This window comes from Glossina fuscipes, unplaced genomic scaffold (genome assembly GCF_014805625.2).
Source record: "Glossina fuscipes isolate IAEA_lab_2018 unplaced genomic scaffold, Yale_Gfus_2 3, whole genome shotgun sequence".
Lineage (NCBI taxonomy): Eukaryota > Metazoa > Arthropoda > Insecta > Diptera > Glossinidae > Glossina > Glossina fuscipes.
In genome coordinates, this window is record NW_023998417.1 from 917,253 (window position 1) to 934,130 (window position 16,878).

The 16,878-nt window shown below is 32.1% G+C and overlaps 2 protein-coding genes across 3 annotated transcripts in view; one reads left to right on the forward strand and one right to left on the reverse strand.

Moving 5' to 3' along the window:
* LOC119635135 overlaps positions 1-16,878 on the forward strand; it is a 42,126-nt gene that overhangs the window by 13,803 nt on the left and 11,445 nt on the right. Inside the window, exon 1 of one of the 2 annotated variants that reach the window (XM_038029732.1) lies at positions 2,627-2,644. The exons of the other annotated variant lie outside the window; for it this stretch is intronic. The gene's annotated coding sequence lies outside the window, so the exon portion shown is untranslated. Of the gene's footprint in view, positions 1-2,626; positions 2,645-16,878 lie in introns of those variants that run through there. 2 annotated transcript variants of the gene reach the window in all.
* On the reverse strand, positions 13,367-14,032 carry LOC119635137 (general odorant-binding protein 99a). The gene is made up of 2 exons (XM_038029736.1): positions 13,916-14,032; positions 13,367-13,825 (listed from the first exon to the last, which is right to left on the reverse strand). The coding sequence occupies exons 1-2, from the start codon at positions 13,955-13,957 to the stop codon at positions 13,445-13,447; spliced, it is 423 nt and encodes a 140-aa protein (XP_037885664.1). The 5' UTR covers positions 13,958-14,032; the 3' UTR covers positions 13,367-13,444.

The following is a 16,878-nucleotide window of genomic DNA, read 5'->3' on the forward strand; positions in this document are numbered from 1 at the left end:
TGTGTGTGTGTGTGTGTGTGTGTGTGTGTGTGTGTGTGTGTGTGTGTATGTGTCTGTGTATATTTATATGTGTGGACCTAATATATACATCAATTCATATACAAATTTGCATTTTATGAAGTTTGTTACGATAAACGAGAAATTGTTGTGATTCCCGTATACACATATTGTTAGACTTCAAACTAAAATTATTGGATTCTATTGTATGAGAGAGATGAGATAGAAAAGTGTTTAGTTGTTTAGTTGTGGTAATCAGATGAGATCATTGCAGAGAAATACGGGAAACATATTTTCTTATCGGCAATATTTTTATATTTCTTTTCAAAGCATTGTTGATAGCACTGACTAAGTCATAAATCATATCGTTGTTCAACATAAAGCCCTGAGTCGGTTTAACCCTGTCAAGCTCTGGTCTCAAGACCAAATCTCTGAAAAAAACCACCTCTGTAATTTCACATTGCAGGTGATAGGGAAGACATTTCGACTTAAAATCTTCCGGAGATGCAGGCGCATAGAAGGGATGCCATTGAAAAGGGGCCAAATTGGTCGAAACAAAGGCTTACTATACATAACATATATGCAGGATACCTCTGTCCTCAAAAGCATAAAATTTGAGTTATCGTAAATTGCTCATAAACTACAACAGACACACTGATAAAAATATTTGCATTTGTATTGTAGATAATGCCACAGTACTTGTACATAGAAGAAAAAATCATACACCGGCGCCGAATATTATAGTGTTTCGATAATCCATTTTTTAAAATTCCTTTCCTTTTTTTTTTTTTTTTAAGATAAAGCTGATTGGTATACAAGCTTCGACGACAGCTGAATACAACTTTCATACTTGTTTATGTTGCATATATGTATTAGAGAAATATATATACTTGGGTTTAAGAACGCAATTGATGCAGACATCTTGTTGCATCAATTGCTTGTTGGTTGTCTGTTCAAAGTCATAAGAATTCAAACTTATTTGATAAATAGATTGGACTCGAACTCTGGAGGTAAAGTATTGAAAAAGATCGAGTTCTCTCATAGAAAATTACACCTAAACTACAAGATTTGATCGAAAGGGTTTTGGTTTGTGGCATGGTCTGTAAAAGGGATAATTATTTCTCACGTTTCGGCATAATTGAAACAATTCCTTATCGATAGCGAGTAAAATGCCCTCAGCAAAAATCAGTTGCCGATTGGTTAGATAACCACTAGGATGTGGTTAACAATCTTCTTATCTCGTTCGCATTCGTGTGATATGTACAGAGGACAAAAAAAAAAAAACCTTAACCCGGTATTCAAATACAATGCTTCCTTTATTATATTTATTTCGAAAGCAACCCCTAGAACATGGAAGTAACATTGCTTTTTCAGAGGCATCTTTACACGCATAACTAATGCATGTACTTATCTATCGCACATGCTGCGTATTAATTTTTTAATCGCAAAAAAAAAAACAAAAAAAATTTAATTTATTTCTTTAAATTATAATAATGTATTCAACGCATGATATATATATATATATATATATATATATATATATATATGTAACATATTCATACATAAACATACCTATTTGAGTGAAGGAATAAATGAAATTGAAAGAAGATTATACTGATTATATGTTGTTGTTCTTGTTATTGTTGTTATTGTTGTTATTGTTATTATTGTTGCTATATGTACTGACGCGTGCATGCATAGACAAAAGAAGGGGGGAAAAAAAAAAAGAAAGAAAGAAAGAAAGAAAGAAAAAACTGAAAATACTTACATGCCCTTAAGAGCAGCATGTGTATCTTCTGCGCCCGTACATAAACGTACCCACGTATATAAATATTTGCAAACTAATACTTATAACGACGTGATATATTGAAATGTGAACGAACGTATGAGAAGGTTCAACTTTGATTTGATGAAATGCAAACAATCGTATATTTTGTAAATATTTATTATTCTCTTGCTTGGTGATTATCAGTATTTGATTTAAAGTTCCCTTATGTTTACAGCCATATTGAAATAATGACTAAATGCATATATTTACCGTTATTTTTTTTTAATATAATTTAAACCATTACCTATATAAATGCATATAATTAATTGGTCTTCAAATCCATATTAAAAAAAAAGGAAAATTCTTACATATTAAGATTTAATTCTTTTTTTTTTTACATTCATTTAAGTCGAGCATTTTTATGATAGAATAAATTATTCTACCTTCAGCTATAGAGTAAAGTATACTAATACCGCCATTAACATCAGAGAGATGTCACAAATCACAAGGCAATCACATAAAAACTTTATAGGATTCTCATCTTTAAGTATAAATTTGGATGAGACGCATTCATTGGCAATGATCTACGGTAAGCAGAATATTTTTACTTTTTTATACCCTATATCGCTTGTGGTCCTAGGCATATAAAGTTAGTGCGGGCATATGTAACAGGCAGAAGGGCTTAAGATAGCTTAAGATAGATATTACACTGATCGATTCTAAATCATAATCTGAATTGATCTCAGCTTATTTGTCCGTCTGTTAGATCGATAGTTTTGACATCTTAGCTAGCATTCAGCTATAATTTAAGCGGCTTTATAGGATTCTCATCTTTAAGTATAAATTTGGATGAAACGCATTCATTGGCAACGATCTACGGTAAGCAGAATATTTTTATTTTTTTATACCCTACATCGCTTGTAGTCCTGGGTATATTGAGTTAATGCGGGCATATGTAACAGGCAGAAGGGCTTAAGATAGCTTAAGATAGATATTACACTGATCGATTCTGAATCATAATCTGAATTGATCTAAGCTTATTTGTCCGTCTGTCAGGTCGAAATTTTTGACATCTTAGCTAGCATTGAGCTATAATTTAAGCGGCTTTATAGGATTCTCATCTTTAAGTATAAATTTGGATGAAACGCATTCATTGGCAACGATTTACGGTAAGCAGAATATTTTCACTTTTTTATACCCTACATCGCTTGTAGTCCTGGGTATATTAAGTTAGTGCGGACATATGTAACCGGCAAGGGGTCTTGAGATAAATCCACCTTTTCCATCGTTCACATTCAGAATCACAATCTGAATTGATCTAAGCCTGTCTGTCCGTTGGTCAGGTCGATAGTTTTGAAATCTTAGCTGCCGTTGAGCTATAATTTAAGCGGCTTTAATGTTTATTAAAACATATGCTATCGTGAAAGGGCTTAGAAGTGTGGAATAGAAAGAATTGGTAAATAAACTTCGAGAGGTAAGCAATAAATTTCCAAGATTTGTTCCGAGCTTTCCCGTTTGCTTGCACTAACGTGTCCCTAACGCGTTAGCTTGCTGCATTTGATTTTGTAAAAAATTGAACTTACTAGATGAACACACGACTGCGTTGATTATGTGATAACTATCTGTTGTTGTTTTATATTATTATTATTATTATTATTATTATGCTTTTATTTTTTGCTTTTCCATAATAATATTTGATGATATTTTAATAAAAAAAAAAAAAAATGAAAAGAGAACGACGTATAAAATGAAATTTTAAAAATTTATGATCCGACGTGTGTATACCATAGGATATATGTGCATATATACCGTCTATCAAACATTCTTCCATTTCTCATTTATTTTCTAAATTATTATCAGGGGTATACTTGTATGGATTGCTGCTATGGGAATCCATTATTTAAATTCTCGCTCATAATGAAAAGGAAATTATTTCCCTTTGAAATGAACAATAATTGAACAAGGCAGGTTAGGTGATAGAGATGAAAAGAAGCTTAATGTTCTTTTACTACTGTAAATGAAACAAATTTATTTCGTTTTCGCGTTTTTCATTTTAAACCATAAATATTACATCAAAACTTTTATTGTTCATTATGTATATATATATAAAAAAAAAAAATATAAAAAAAAATATATAACGCTTTTAATGTACGAAATAAAGCATGTTATCTATAATATCTTAATGTGCTCAAGTACAGTTATCGAGATTGATAAAAGCAATGTGAGATGATTCTAAAAGTTTCCCATAACTTAATATGGAGAAGTGATTGTAAGAAAACCTTAGAAAAGATTACAAGAATTACAAAATTAATATATCGCAAGAAATCTTATATATTATATAACTGTAGAGAATGTTATTCTAAAAATGCAGACTTCCCTTTCCCACCGTTCGATAAAGCATGGTACGCATTGCGTTGATTTCTATTATAAGTCAATTCTATTCTATTCTATCTCAATGTAAATAAATAAATAGACAAATTTCGTATAGCACGGTTTCGATATAGTACGGTATGAATTGATCATGTAATACGAGGTACATCTGCACAGCACAATATTCCGCTTAAGAGTGTGTGGGTCATTCTAAAAAATCGCATCCCCACAGATCGTATATAAAGTGCCCGCATACTGCCTTATAATGATGCCCGAAAAATTGAATTTTTCAACCTTTTAAAATTTATATAGGGATTCGATTTAATGATGAAGAAAAAAAAAAAAATGATTTTCAGAAAAGTTATCACATCCGCTAAAGAAGAAAAATCGCGCAAAATCGGCCTACAGATTGATCTAACGAAAATAACAACAAAATCTGAGATGAAACTTCCAGGCATTAATTTGTTGAGATCGCATTGAGGCAGCCTTAGTATGGCTGCTATTACTTTTGATGACGAGACCATGCACTTTAAGTGGAGCAAAAATATTAAACGAATAATCCCCGGAAAACACTCTGTATGGCGGCTATGAAACTGATAATGCTCAAGTTTCAAAGGTCTGAGAAAGAGTCAAAAATGATTTCTTGTGCTTCTATAATATTTTGATTAAACTAAATGTCTTTTTTGTTGGTATTACTTATTAAAGTGAATGGAAAAAGGAAGAAAAGTCAGTGATCTCTTCCCTCTGCCTTTCTCCCAAGTAATCTGAACCTCATTTGTGCAAACACACATTCGCGAGTTTCCTTCAGTTTCATCAAGCCTTTGGCGAGGGTACGCCATTACCATACTTTGTAGACTTTCGCGATATCGCAACTGAACCACGCTTCGCCATCAATATATGTACACTATTGATAAAATGCAATAACCGACTGCTCTGAAAATAGAGCATCATTCGCTGTGGCATACCAAGGCACTGCCATTTCCGTTGCGAAAAGTTTGAATCCCTTTCAATACAATATATCGTTCGATTTTCTATTCTATTCTTCTTCTGATTACCATGAGTACTTTTAATGCGATTTTTCGCAAGACATGGCGTACATGGCCAGTGGATAATTGCGTGTATTGGACTTACAAGTCCGTTCATGTGTGAGCATTTTTTTTTTTTTTTTTTTTTAGAAAAAATGTTATTAAAAATTTAAATTCATATTCAATTTTATTTGATAAAATGCAGTGTGTAGGCGTGTTCATAAATTTAAATTTGCACTTTAAGCTTTAGGGTGAAGCGAACAATGGCAATAAAGAGAAATTTGACATCAAATAAATGCAGACGCAAGCCAAACACAGTTTATCGCATTTTTTCCGTAAACAAATTGTTACATTACCGTGTATGTCTGATATAAACCCCTTATGATGTCAGTTTGTATATGGGCATGTGAGCGAGGATTATTTATAAAAATTAAATAAAAATATTAAAAAAACAAAAAAAAATACATACATAAAATCTCAGAGAATATGTGACTAAAAAGCTTTGAGGTCAAAATATTAAAAATACGCACAACAGTCTACGGAGGGGTCTGGTGGGGGTGGTGGGAGTTAACCACGAGAGACGCAATATTTCAATTTATTTAACAGATAGGTACTCGTGTATGAGGTATAAAGATGCGCTTATATGTATATATATATAATATTTTTCGGTAATTATTTTTACTTTTTTTTTTTTTTACCTTGCTTTCCTGGGAATATGTATGCGTTCACAGAGAACGCGATGCGTTGTTTTTTTTTTCTTTTTTTCTTTTTTTTTTTTTTGTTAAATACATAAAACCTCGCTTATACAAGTGGTTGCAAGTGTAAGTGAATACGCAAACATATATACATGTATATATGTTTACAAATATATGCCTATATATACATATACACATATATACGTACATAGATATGTACGTATTCAATGAAAACCCCCCATCATCTATTTAACGTGCAGAAATGTGTGTATATGTTTAACTTACACAGAGCACTGTTACAAGCAAAATCGTTTGTGTATATTTTGGCGGCTATATATCAATGTTTGAGCGTATATATATATATGCATGTATTTACGTTATATATGTAGGTATGACTGCTACTGCTTTTTGTACGATAATTATACAAATGCAAAAGTCTGTTGCAGTGACTGTGCGAGAGTGGTTGGTAATAAATAAATTCAATTGAATAATTTATTTAATTTGTTTACCGATTCGGCACACACGTGAACATAACTAGCAATCAAGCAAGCACATGTACCGCTGCCTTATGCCGGCCGGACATTATTTTACATACATAGAAATGGGTGTGCGTTTTTATAACGACCCTTTTACCGATATCATATATTCTATAAAAAAAAAAACAAAAAAAAAAAAAAACAAAAACAAAACAAAAAAAAAAAAAAAGCTAAAAATTCGTATACAGTTTAGCTTTTATTTGTATTATTTGTTTTTCCTCTTCTTTTCTTTTTTTTTTTTTTTTCTTCTTTTTATTTCTGCCTTGACTGTTGTTTGGAGAGTGCAACGTTTCAGGCATATATATATATATATATATGTATATATGCATATTTATATATATGCTTTGTTGTTAATGACAACTGCTGCATGCAAATTGCCGAAAAATGAAAAAGCATCAACAGCCAGAAAGGGAAACAGACTGACGAGCTATATCCCAAATGCTATTCCCAAAGCGGAAGTAAAAGATGACTATAATGTTTGTAGACAGTAATAGTTAAGTCCCGTTTACCTTAAAGCACAGCTACTGTGAATACCTCTATCTATGTATATTAAGATTTATTGAAAATGTCATTTTTTATTTACATATATATGAGTACAATATATATGAGTTCAATAATTCCTTAGAACATTTCTTAGAAAATTCCTTGGAACATACACTTCCGTCAAATTCCATTTCATTTTTATTTCATAAATTTTCATAATTTACGAACGAAAGCGAAAACGATTTCAAGACGGCTAATATTCTTCCTTAAATTAAATTAAATAACACATACACACGTTGCATTTTATAAAATGCGATTTTAAATGCTATACACAACTTAGTATACCTAGATTTATTTAGCGATATATAACGTATGTATATATGAAATAGGGTAACATACGAGTGTCGGTTTTCTCAACGTATGTAAACGTTCAAGAACTTAACTGTTATTTATTTAACGACTTTAAAATAATTGTGTGAATGTGTAGATTTATACACATTTGGGCATTTTTTATTTTTATTTTTTTATTTTTTCTACATAAAGAATAAGCAAATTATATACGCTTCAAAATCAAACTACGATATACGACAGAAGAAAAGACCTATTCTTTAACAAAACAAAAAAATAAAAAAAAAAGAGAAAAAGAGTAAAACAACAACAAGAACAACAAAAAAAGATGAAAAACATCTAAATCGAATGTGAATGCAACGTATAAGACTGTCTGCCATGCATCAGGCTTGATGTTTAGGAGTAATTGCTCGTATAAAACCCTCCGATATAAACGTTTGCATGAAAGAAGATTTTAAAATCGCGATGAACCTAAGCAAACAGAAACCTTTCATTATTTGCGACATCTTTAATATCATCAAGTCAAGAGCCCCAATCAAAATGAAAAATCGTTGTCTTCTCTTTAAAATAATAATATTTGAAGTAGATTGGTGTAGTTAAAGAGAAGCCATTCTTTGAAGTTGTCTATGAATCATGTTTGGACGATTGCGTTAAGGAAAATAATGCATTACCTAAAACTCTAACTAAATCGTTTTATTTATGCAGAATTCGATAGCGAAATATTTGAAATCCATATGGAGCCTTGTACACTGTTCTTGTACCTTGTAAGCGTGTCCTTGGAAAAGTTTAACTTACTTCCAAAATCTTCTGTAACATTTGTAGGCGATATCCACTTTTTTGCTAACATTGTTCACCACAAATGCAAGAAAGTTGCGCAAACAGACAGATGGACAGACGAACAGGCGGACATCTTCAGATGCCTTCAAGATTTGAAATTGGGGTTCTTGGGTTTCATGGGTTTTTTTAAACTTTTGACTTGAATTTTGATACACCATAGCGTACGCAAAACCAATTTTTCATTCCCTTTGAAAAACAGAGGTATTCTCAGTTTACGTGGTGCTAAGGGCGTACCCTTCAACTGATTCAATATGAAACTGCGTGCAAGAATTTCCACTGTTTCTGCCTAATTTGAAGTAGTAAGCTTCATTTTTGCGGCCAACAGACATTACCCAGACCTAGCACAGGCGGACATGCTTAAATCGATTTAAATTTGATATTGATCAAGAATATATACGCTATGTGGGGTCTCTGATGCTTCTATCTGGGCCTTGCAAACGTTTTAACGAAATAAATATACCCCTCATCCTTGGGTGAGGGTTATATAAAAAAAAAAAAAGGATGTAATTGTAAAACAATGCCTCTCTCCCTACGCCTCAATCATAGATTGCCGTATTCCAAGCTTTAGGGAGCAAAAGTTTATTGCAAATGTAAGCGATTTCCAGTTTAGAGTATTTTTTTATTAATCGCATAGATTAATTCATTTGGTTTCCTATATTGTTACCATGTAATTTGAACATGATTCGCTTTTTCCATATAAACAAAATTATGGCGCGTTTTCAATTGATTTTATTGTTATATGATAAGAATCTAATTGAAAATTGATGTCAAATTCAATATATTCTCGGTCACAAAAACCTACTTAAACCTATGCTAATTTGCGTTTCCCAATATGCACTCTCTGATTGGCAGATGGCAAATACCGTTAAACATGTTGTGCTCACTCTCTTATCCTGCCCTGATGTGTTGTGTAATGCCACGTTAGGCTACAATTAAAATCACTCTTTGGCAAAAATTATGAACTATTAATTTAATTTGCAAAAATTGATGAGAGCTCAGATTAAAATTATCGATAAATTGAATATATATATATATATATATACATATATTTTTTTTTTCTTTATAGTCTTTCCTATGACAAAATATTATATATGGCGCACACAGTACCATACAGTATTTAATTAATACCGATTTATAACATTTTTATATGTGCATCATATCGTTACAATCAATATGGAAAAGTTTTGAAAGAGCTAATATTATGATGTATGCGTGCATGCATGCATGCATGCGTGAAAATGTCATCATTTAATTAGTATTGAAGAGTGTGTAAATTGTTCTCTCATTTTATATATCATTTCTCTGCATAGCGAGAGAGGATGGATTTTATTGCAAAAATAAAACAAAATTTTATGTTACGTATACGACGACGAATTGAAAATCAAGTATACGCCTTTAAGTGAATTTATTTTTTTTGAAATCGAATTTTTTCTTAAAGGAAGACATGTGATCGAAAATATGATTTACATTTCAATTAATTTCTTAATCCAAATATTTATTTTAAATTAATTTTCAGTAATGGATTTGAATTTTATTTCCATCAGGCTTAGTTCGCGAGTATTGCGCCCTAAACCTTATGATTTACTTAAAATTTTCTTGGCAGTGACTGACTCCTCTATATTTAGTTAGCACACTTTTCGTTTCTAGTTCGAGTTAAATGAAATGATTTTTAAGAGGCCGTGATACAATTGTTTACAAGGGATACTTTAATATCGTTAATGGTGTTTGTTTAAAAGCGCTTAACGATTTCAAGTTTTTTTTTTTCCTTTTTTTTTTTTGAACTCATTCTATAAGGAGGAGGGTACATTCACATAATCCAAACGTTTCTAACATCTAGAAGGAGGCTTCATATTCGCTATAAAGCATATGTTTTTTTTTTTTGCTCGGTGCCATGTATCAGCTGGTGATCTCGCCCAACTGTGCTTTGCAAGAACCAAAACATTCCAGGGTAGAAAGAAACCGTATGTGAACTATAGAATCAGTCTTTCTCATATAATCACTTAAAACGCAACAATTGTTTATTTCATTTAATTCAGCACTAACCTGTATACATATATCAATCCATTCCTTTTTTAAAACATCACATTTTACTTCATAAACTTCCTCATGATCTCATATATTCTGTCATCGTTTCTTTTCCTTCATTTTTCTTCAAAGTTCAAGCGATATTTTCAAGTCACTTCGCTTTTACGGCTGTGAGGAATGGAATTTTTCTTTCGTTGTGAAAATTTACCTTTCAATTAAATGGTGCCAAGGCAAGCCTCAGCGAATATTCCAGGCGATGTACATTCCTCATCCCAATGAAAATCCTAATATCCATTGCCGTGATGATTGGACCTTTTTTTTAGTAAATAACTTACGTCACTAACTAGACACTTCGAATAATAAGGAAAGAACCTACACGTGTGACTTTTGTAGACATGCCCTTTGAAAAGCTTAGGTAATTTTCAAATTCTTTTGCAAATTTGTAGGCGATATCTTCATTTTTACAAATGGAAGAACACTTACTGCAGGCGCTACTGCTCGGACGGACAGATGGACAGATGAGCGTATGAACATGCTTAGGACATTCCGAATTTGAAACGGACTTATGAAGGGTTTTGGAAAAAATACGAAACTATGGTACATTACAAAGTTGAGTAGGCGTGGTCGATCTTTTTCATTTTTATAAAGGTACTTACAGAATATACTTACGTGCAATTTATGAGCAAATTATGGACAAAGCACTAATTTTTTATTACTTTTTTAAAAAGCAGAGGTGTTCTCAATGTACGTAGTACTGCAAGTATGCCCTTCAACTGATTTAGCCCGTTAGCCTGTTTACAAGAACTTGCAATATTTCTACCAGATTTAAAGTCGATAGCTTGACTTTTACGCTCAGGGGAATGTTTACAACAAACGGACAGATAGCCAAATGGACAAATGTCTCTTGGGGTTTAACGTCTGCACCTGGCGTGATGCCTTAATCAGACGGGTTGCCTACAACCATAGGCACTCATTTAAGTCGAATGATCACCCCCCGGGGGGGAAGAAAATCCCCGGGGGGATATAGCTCAGTGGTAGAGCATTCGACTGCAGCCAAACGGACAGATGGACATGCTTATTATACTATTATTATGAATTTTTCAAATCCAAGCTTTGCGAAAAACTACTTAAAACACATATACAAGATTCGCTATAGATTCTTTGAAGCGTATTTCTTCTGATAATAGCCGTAAAAGTATATATCTCACATATATATACAAAACGAAAACATGATTGAAGATTTCTTAAAAGTTTATTTTGCGTAATGGCTTCTTATCAGTCAAACCGTGAAAATTTGCATATGGATGCTGTCTATTCTATATTGTCGGTCACAACGCAATTTTCTACACACTATTGCAAATGCGTTCGTATGTTATCATTTGAATATGTCAGTCATTAAATCATGATTACATTACGTGGTGCATATATCATATTATAGAGTCATAGAATGCTACATCAAACTATTTATAATTAATTTATATTATCATAATTATTATGATATCACATTATGCTCAAATATTTGTTATGTATTTAGATTGCTCCCAAACAACTATAAAATAATTTCTGCAGTATTTTGACGTTTGGGATATTTTCCGTAAGCAGTTTTGTGTTTTGTGAAGGAAATATAATTTTTTTTAGCATCCCATTCATTTTATCTATGGAAACAATTCATTTTTAATAACGAGGATTACCTTTACACGCCAGAACCAAATTTGACCAAATTTAAACCAAATTCTCTCTGTCACATTCCGATATTCTACGGCATACAGAGCGGAACGTGTTAAACACTCCATTTGAAAAGATGGAGGAGTTGATAGGGTATCAAATAGAAGTGACCAAAATGAACTTATAAGTACAATGTCTGCATAGAAGGCCAATGGACTTTCCAATCACATCCAACAAATTGATTTATTTCTTCAAACTTATTTTATTGATATCCTTCTAGCATTGGATACTCATTTTATTACTACAAGATCATTTTTTTACGATCTTTCCAAACACTAATCAGCCGAACAATAGAACGCATGCCTGTACGGCAATATTAAACACGCAATTCCCTCCAAGCTGCGAGCATTACAATTATTTATGCTTTACATATTTTCCATCGCGATTTTCGGTAAAATATCAAAACTTTTTCATTAGCCTGGCACCAAGAATTATTGTTGGACAAGCATCAATGGTGAGGTTCAAAACGAACTAATCGCAAAGGCAGAGAACTGTATAAGCGTATAAATAACAACAACTATTCCGTTCTATCCACAGACACCCTACATATGGGCCGATAGATTTATAAAACATAGCCCCATCATCTCCTCTATATAGCTAATTGCAACGATCTTAGCTCCGACCACAGACCTCTTATGGCAAATTTCCGCACTCTTCTCCATTGCCAATCAAAAAACAATAAAATTTTTAATAATAAGACTGACTTTAACATGATTACCGCTTGGCTAGAGGGAAGCATTAATTTCTAATTCATGAGGTTGGATTTTTATCAACACCTGGTGATACAAATCGTAATCATCAAAATCAATTTTTCGTAGCTACCGGAATTAGGGCAGTAGTTCGAAATAAAAGAAGATTAAAAAGGATTTGAGCCGTTACGAACCATTTTCAATAGCGTTCATCCTTGGGTCAAAAAACGTCACTGCACCAAATTTCATCGAAATAACTCAAAAATTTACGATCTGTAGCTTGAACACAAATTTTTATGGACAGACGGATGGACAGACGGGCTTAGATCAGATTATCGTTCTGAATCGATCGGTTTAATAACAGATGGGCCTATCTTCAGCCCTTCTGCGTGTTACATATGTCCGCACTAGCTTAATATGCCCTAAAAATGGTCCAAATGTGTCAAAGGGCGACATCTATAGTTCAACGTAAACTGAACTTGTTGCTCCTTGCTCATAAACCACAATGGACACGCGATACATATTTTCTCTAGAAAATTTAAATAATCAACCACGCCCATTCAATGTTCGAGAATATGAAATTTATTTTTTTTTTGTTTCTTTACTTTTTTCTAAAACGAACGGAGTTTGCTAAAAACAATTCGGTCAGAGTCGAATGTGCTTGCCATACATACAATGCGTACAAGGCGAAGCGTATCGAAGATTCTTTTCACCGCGAACGTGAAATCCACGTAATATCATTTAAAGTATTTATGTAATCGTTAAGAAACGAAACGGGAAAGTATATCTATCGGCTCTTAACTAACTAACACTCCCTTATAGTAAAATTTATTGAAAAAATGGAAAAAGAAATTAACATTAATGTATGTATGTATGTAACAATATTTTGATAAATTATCAAATATTGCCCATGATTTTATTTACGAAACTCTTCTTTTCATCAAAACTAATTGAACATTTTACGCACAACGTGACGATTAACTTTAAGCCAGCACGAGAATACTCGATTAGCCCAGGTGCAGACATCTGTTTCCCATTCGTTGTGATCGATACATTTCTCAAGGCCATGTCGTACAGATTCCAAATTTTTGTAATTTTCAAACGTATACTGAGCGATAATATTCTTTTCGTTAAAACCTCGATTTTCGGTAAAAATACCCATTTTTTCGATCCAACATTTTACATAGCAGTTGGTGAGTTTATGCTCGGGAAATTGATAATCCAAATATTGTTCATATATATCATCTGGTACATTAAACTCTTTGTGGCATTCTTCATGAGCCTTCAAAGCATCGTCTTTAGTGCGAATATCAAATTTGGCATTTACCTGAAATAGTTTAAAACACTCTTGTATTCGTAGCCTTAGTAGTAGTAGTAGTAGTAGTAGTAGTAGTAATAGTATCGCTTTTGAACTTACCAAAGCTACAGTAGTAGATAAAATTATTAAAAATAGTTTCATTTCTCTTGAGATATGCTTTGTACGTACGTTGTATGTTATATTTAGATATTATTATTATTATTATTATTATCTAAACAAGATGTAGAGATCTTGAAGGTTTACGAAAGACTGCGTTCCATGGCTGGTTAAGTATTGCGATATAAAGTTTTCTGCTATTTTCACAGTACCAAACTGGTTTCTCAGATCAAAGTTGACTGAAAAAAAAAAAAATATATATATATATAAATATAAGAGAGAGAAGAAAAAGAAGAAAAAGAAAAAAAAGAAAAAGAAGAAAAAGAAGACGAAGAAGAAAAAAAAAACAAATATTGATACCGGTTGAAAAGTTGCATAATTATTGTTTTAATGTCATACTGAACGCATAGGGAACAGTGGCATATAAGTAATTATCTACGTTAAACTAAAGTTAAAGTGTGAAAATTATCTTTACATATTTCAGTAAATATCTTTAACATATTCTCTGTTAATATTATTAGTGTTTTATTAAACATTTTTATTATTCATAAATATAGCATAGACGTATGTATCTTTTGTTATTTTTTATTTTTGTTATTATTATTTTTTATTTGTTTTTTCTTCACAACAGCATTATTATTATTATCATTATTATTATATATTATATTCAAGGAAATATTTTCATATTTTATGCTTTTCAAAGTTTAACTGAGCTGAGAAACTTCCGCGGTTTATTAATTTCTTATTATAGGTGTTTGATCTCATTAAAATATTCCAGTAAACAGTGATTTTGTACACTTTTCAAGTCAACAAGAAAGAAATAATATTCAGTTAGGATCGAATATTTGAATAATTATTTAACATATGTTTGTTCTCCTCCGCTTGTCATTAATATTTTAGTGTAAACGTTCTGTCATGGCATAAGCATTAGTTTTTGCTCAAAGTGTTGTTATGAAAAAAATACCGAGAGATTGTTGACTTACCTGATACCTCGCGACCTTTATCAAACTACGTGAGTAAGTAATTAATTTTAGAAAAAAAAAGTAGAAAAGCAAAGGGAAGTACAGTGAGATGTTTGGACGAATTAAAGGAAATAAAGGAAAATGGAAAACAACTCAATATATCAAAATAAATTCTGCTTTGAAATATCCGGTAAAATTTTGAACACACTGACTTTACACACTGGCTTTAAATTATGTCTACTATAGCTTGACGAATCTTCGCCTCCGAATGTTTCAAAGTTTGTAGCTTGTCAGCAAAGACCCATTGGATGTAGCCCCTACGGGGGAGTTCAGAGTTCTTCTTCTTAGAGTAAATACTTGTGGGTTCTTCTTTCTCCAATAGCGACCATTTTGAGTATTGACGAAATCTGAGTAGACAAATAACAACGGCGACCAAATTGCCCACAACTGAATTTCCAATTTGGTGAAATTTTTTAATGATATCTACACGATCAGGGATCGTGAGTTATTGGATTATGAAAAATATAGTCTTAGTTGGAATCCTACAAAAAAATTTATTTAAAACTTGAGTTTCGTATTCCACTTCTGATAGTGTTGGAAAATTTCTCTCTTGATCCGTTCTTGTTCATGATTGCACCGAAACTCAACTTGCTTACTCATCTCTATTGGATTCGGAGATAAGATTGAGATACTTATACAATATCTTTTAGGAAGAAAGTATATAAAAGTTGATAATTTAGGCATTAAAAAATCCCAACTGATTCATTTCCGTGTAAAGATTCCCACAACATTGAAAGTATATATAAACAGAGAAAAAGATTTACTCGTCATTAAAATACGCCCCACAAAATGAAAGCATCTCTCTTTTACTTTCAAGCCATTTTCGATCGAAGTGGAATGAAAGAGTTCAAGAGCAATCTTCCTTCAAAGCCACGAATACCTTTCCGGTACGTACCCATTTTAACTCGGGCACTTTAAACAGTCCATAAATAATTCCATTATTTACGACACCAATTATCTTTCATAGATATATGTACAGATATATTAATATATCAAAGACTCTCTAGTCCATATTCCTAAGCATTGTAACAAACTTAATATACTTTTCGCGAGAGAGATAATTATGCGAAACTTGTATAGTTGAAGACCCAAAATTTTATTGCATGGTAAACTATATAAAATTTTATAAAAAATTAGGAAAAAAAAAAAAAAAAAAAATCAAACTTTCATTTTCCGCTCGAATTCGTTTCATTATATTTTCTACAGTCGTAGACAGTGTAGTTGTATTTCGCTTAATAAAAATTCACTAACGCGTCATTCATCTTCCGTTGAAATAAATGTGCCCCTGATGCATAACGATTGTCAAGATTACGTTACGCATAAACGTTAAACTATATAGTTAAGCATTAAGATTCGTGTCATAAATTGTCGCTGCACAGTGCAAATTCATAAAATAAAAAAAAAAACACACTTTTTATTGAATTTATTTTCAATTTATTGTTTCTTTTTATTTAGCAAACAAAATTTTAACTATCACTGCATACTAAGGCGAAATAAAAACTTGACAATTTATACGCGATAAGACGTGAAATTTCTATTAGCGATCCTGGTCGTGTGGTAGAGATTTTTTTTTTTTTATAAAATTATATTCTCAGTGATATCAACTGATATCAATCTAATTCAATAGACGTCCAAATCCCGCAGGGTACAAGGGCTGCCTTTTTGTATTGAAACCGTAACTGTTAAAGTAAATCACTTTTTTAGACATCCATAGCCTGTACTTGCAGACGCAGACAACGGAGACGTTATAAAATAGAAAAAGAAGAAGCGTCAGCATTCACTGACTTTAATGTGTTAACAATGATAAGGCTAGACGTTGGCCGTGTTCTGCAAAATCTTAAATATCTGGCATTCGGTTGACCTCTTGAGTAAGTGAGTTGATGCATATTTTCGTGGCTTATATGTCGTAGAAAACAATTGATTGATAAAGCTACGCTTGCTTAG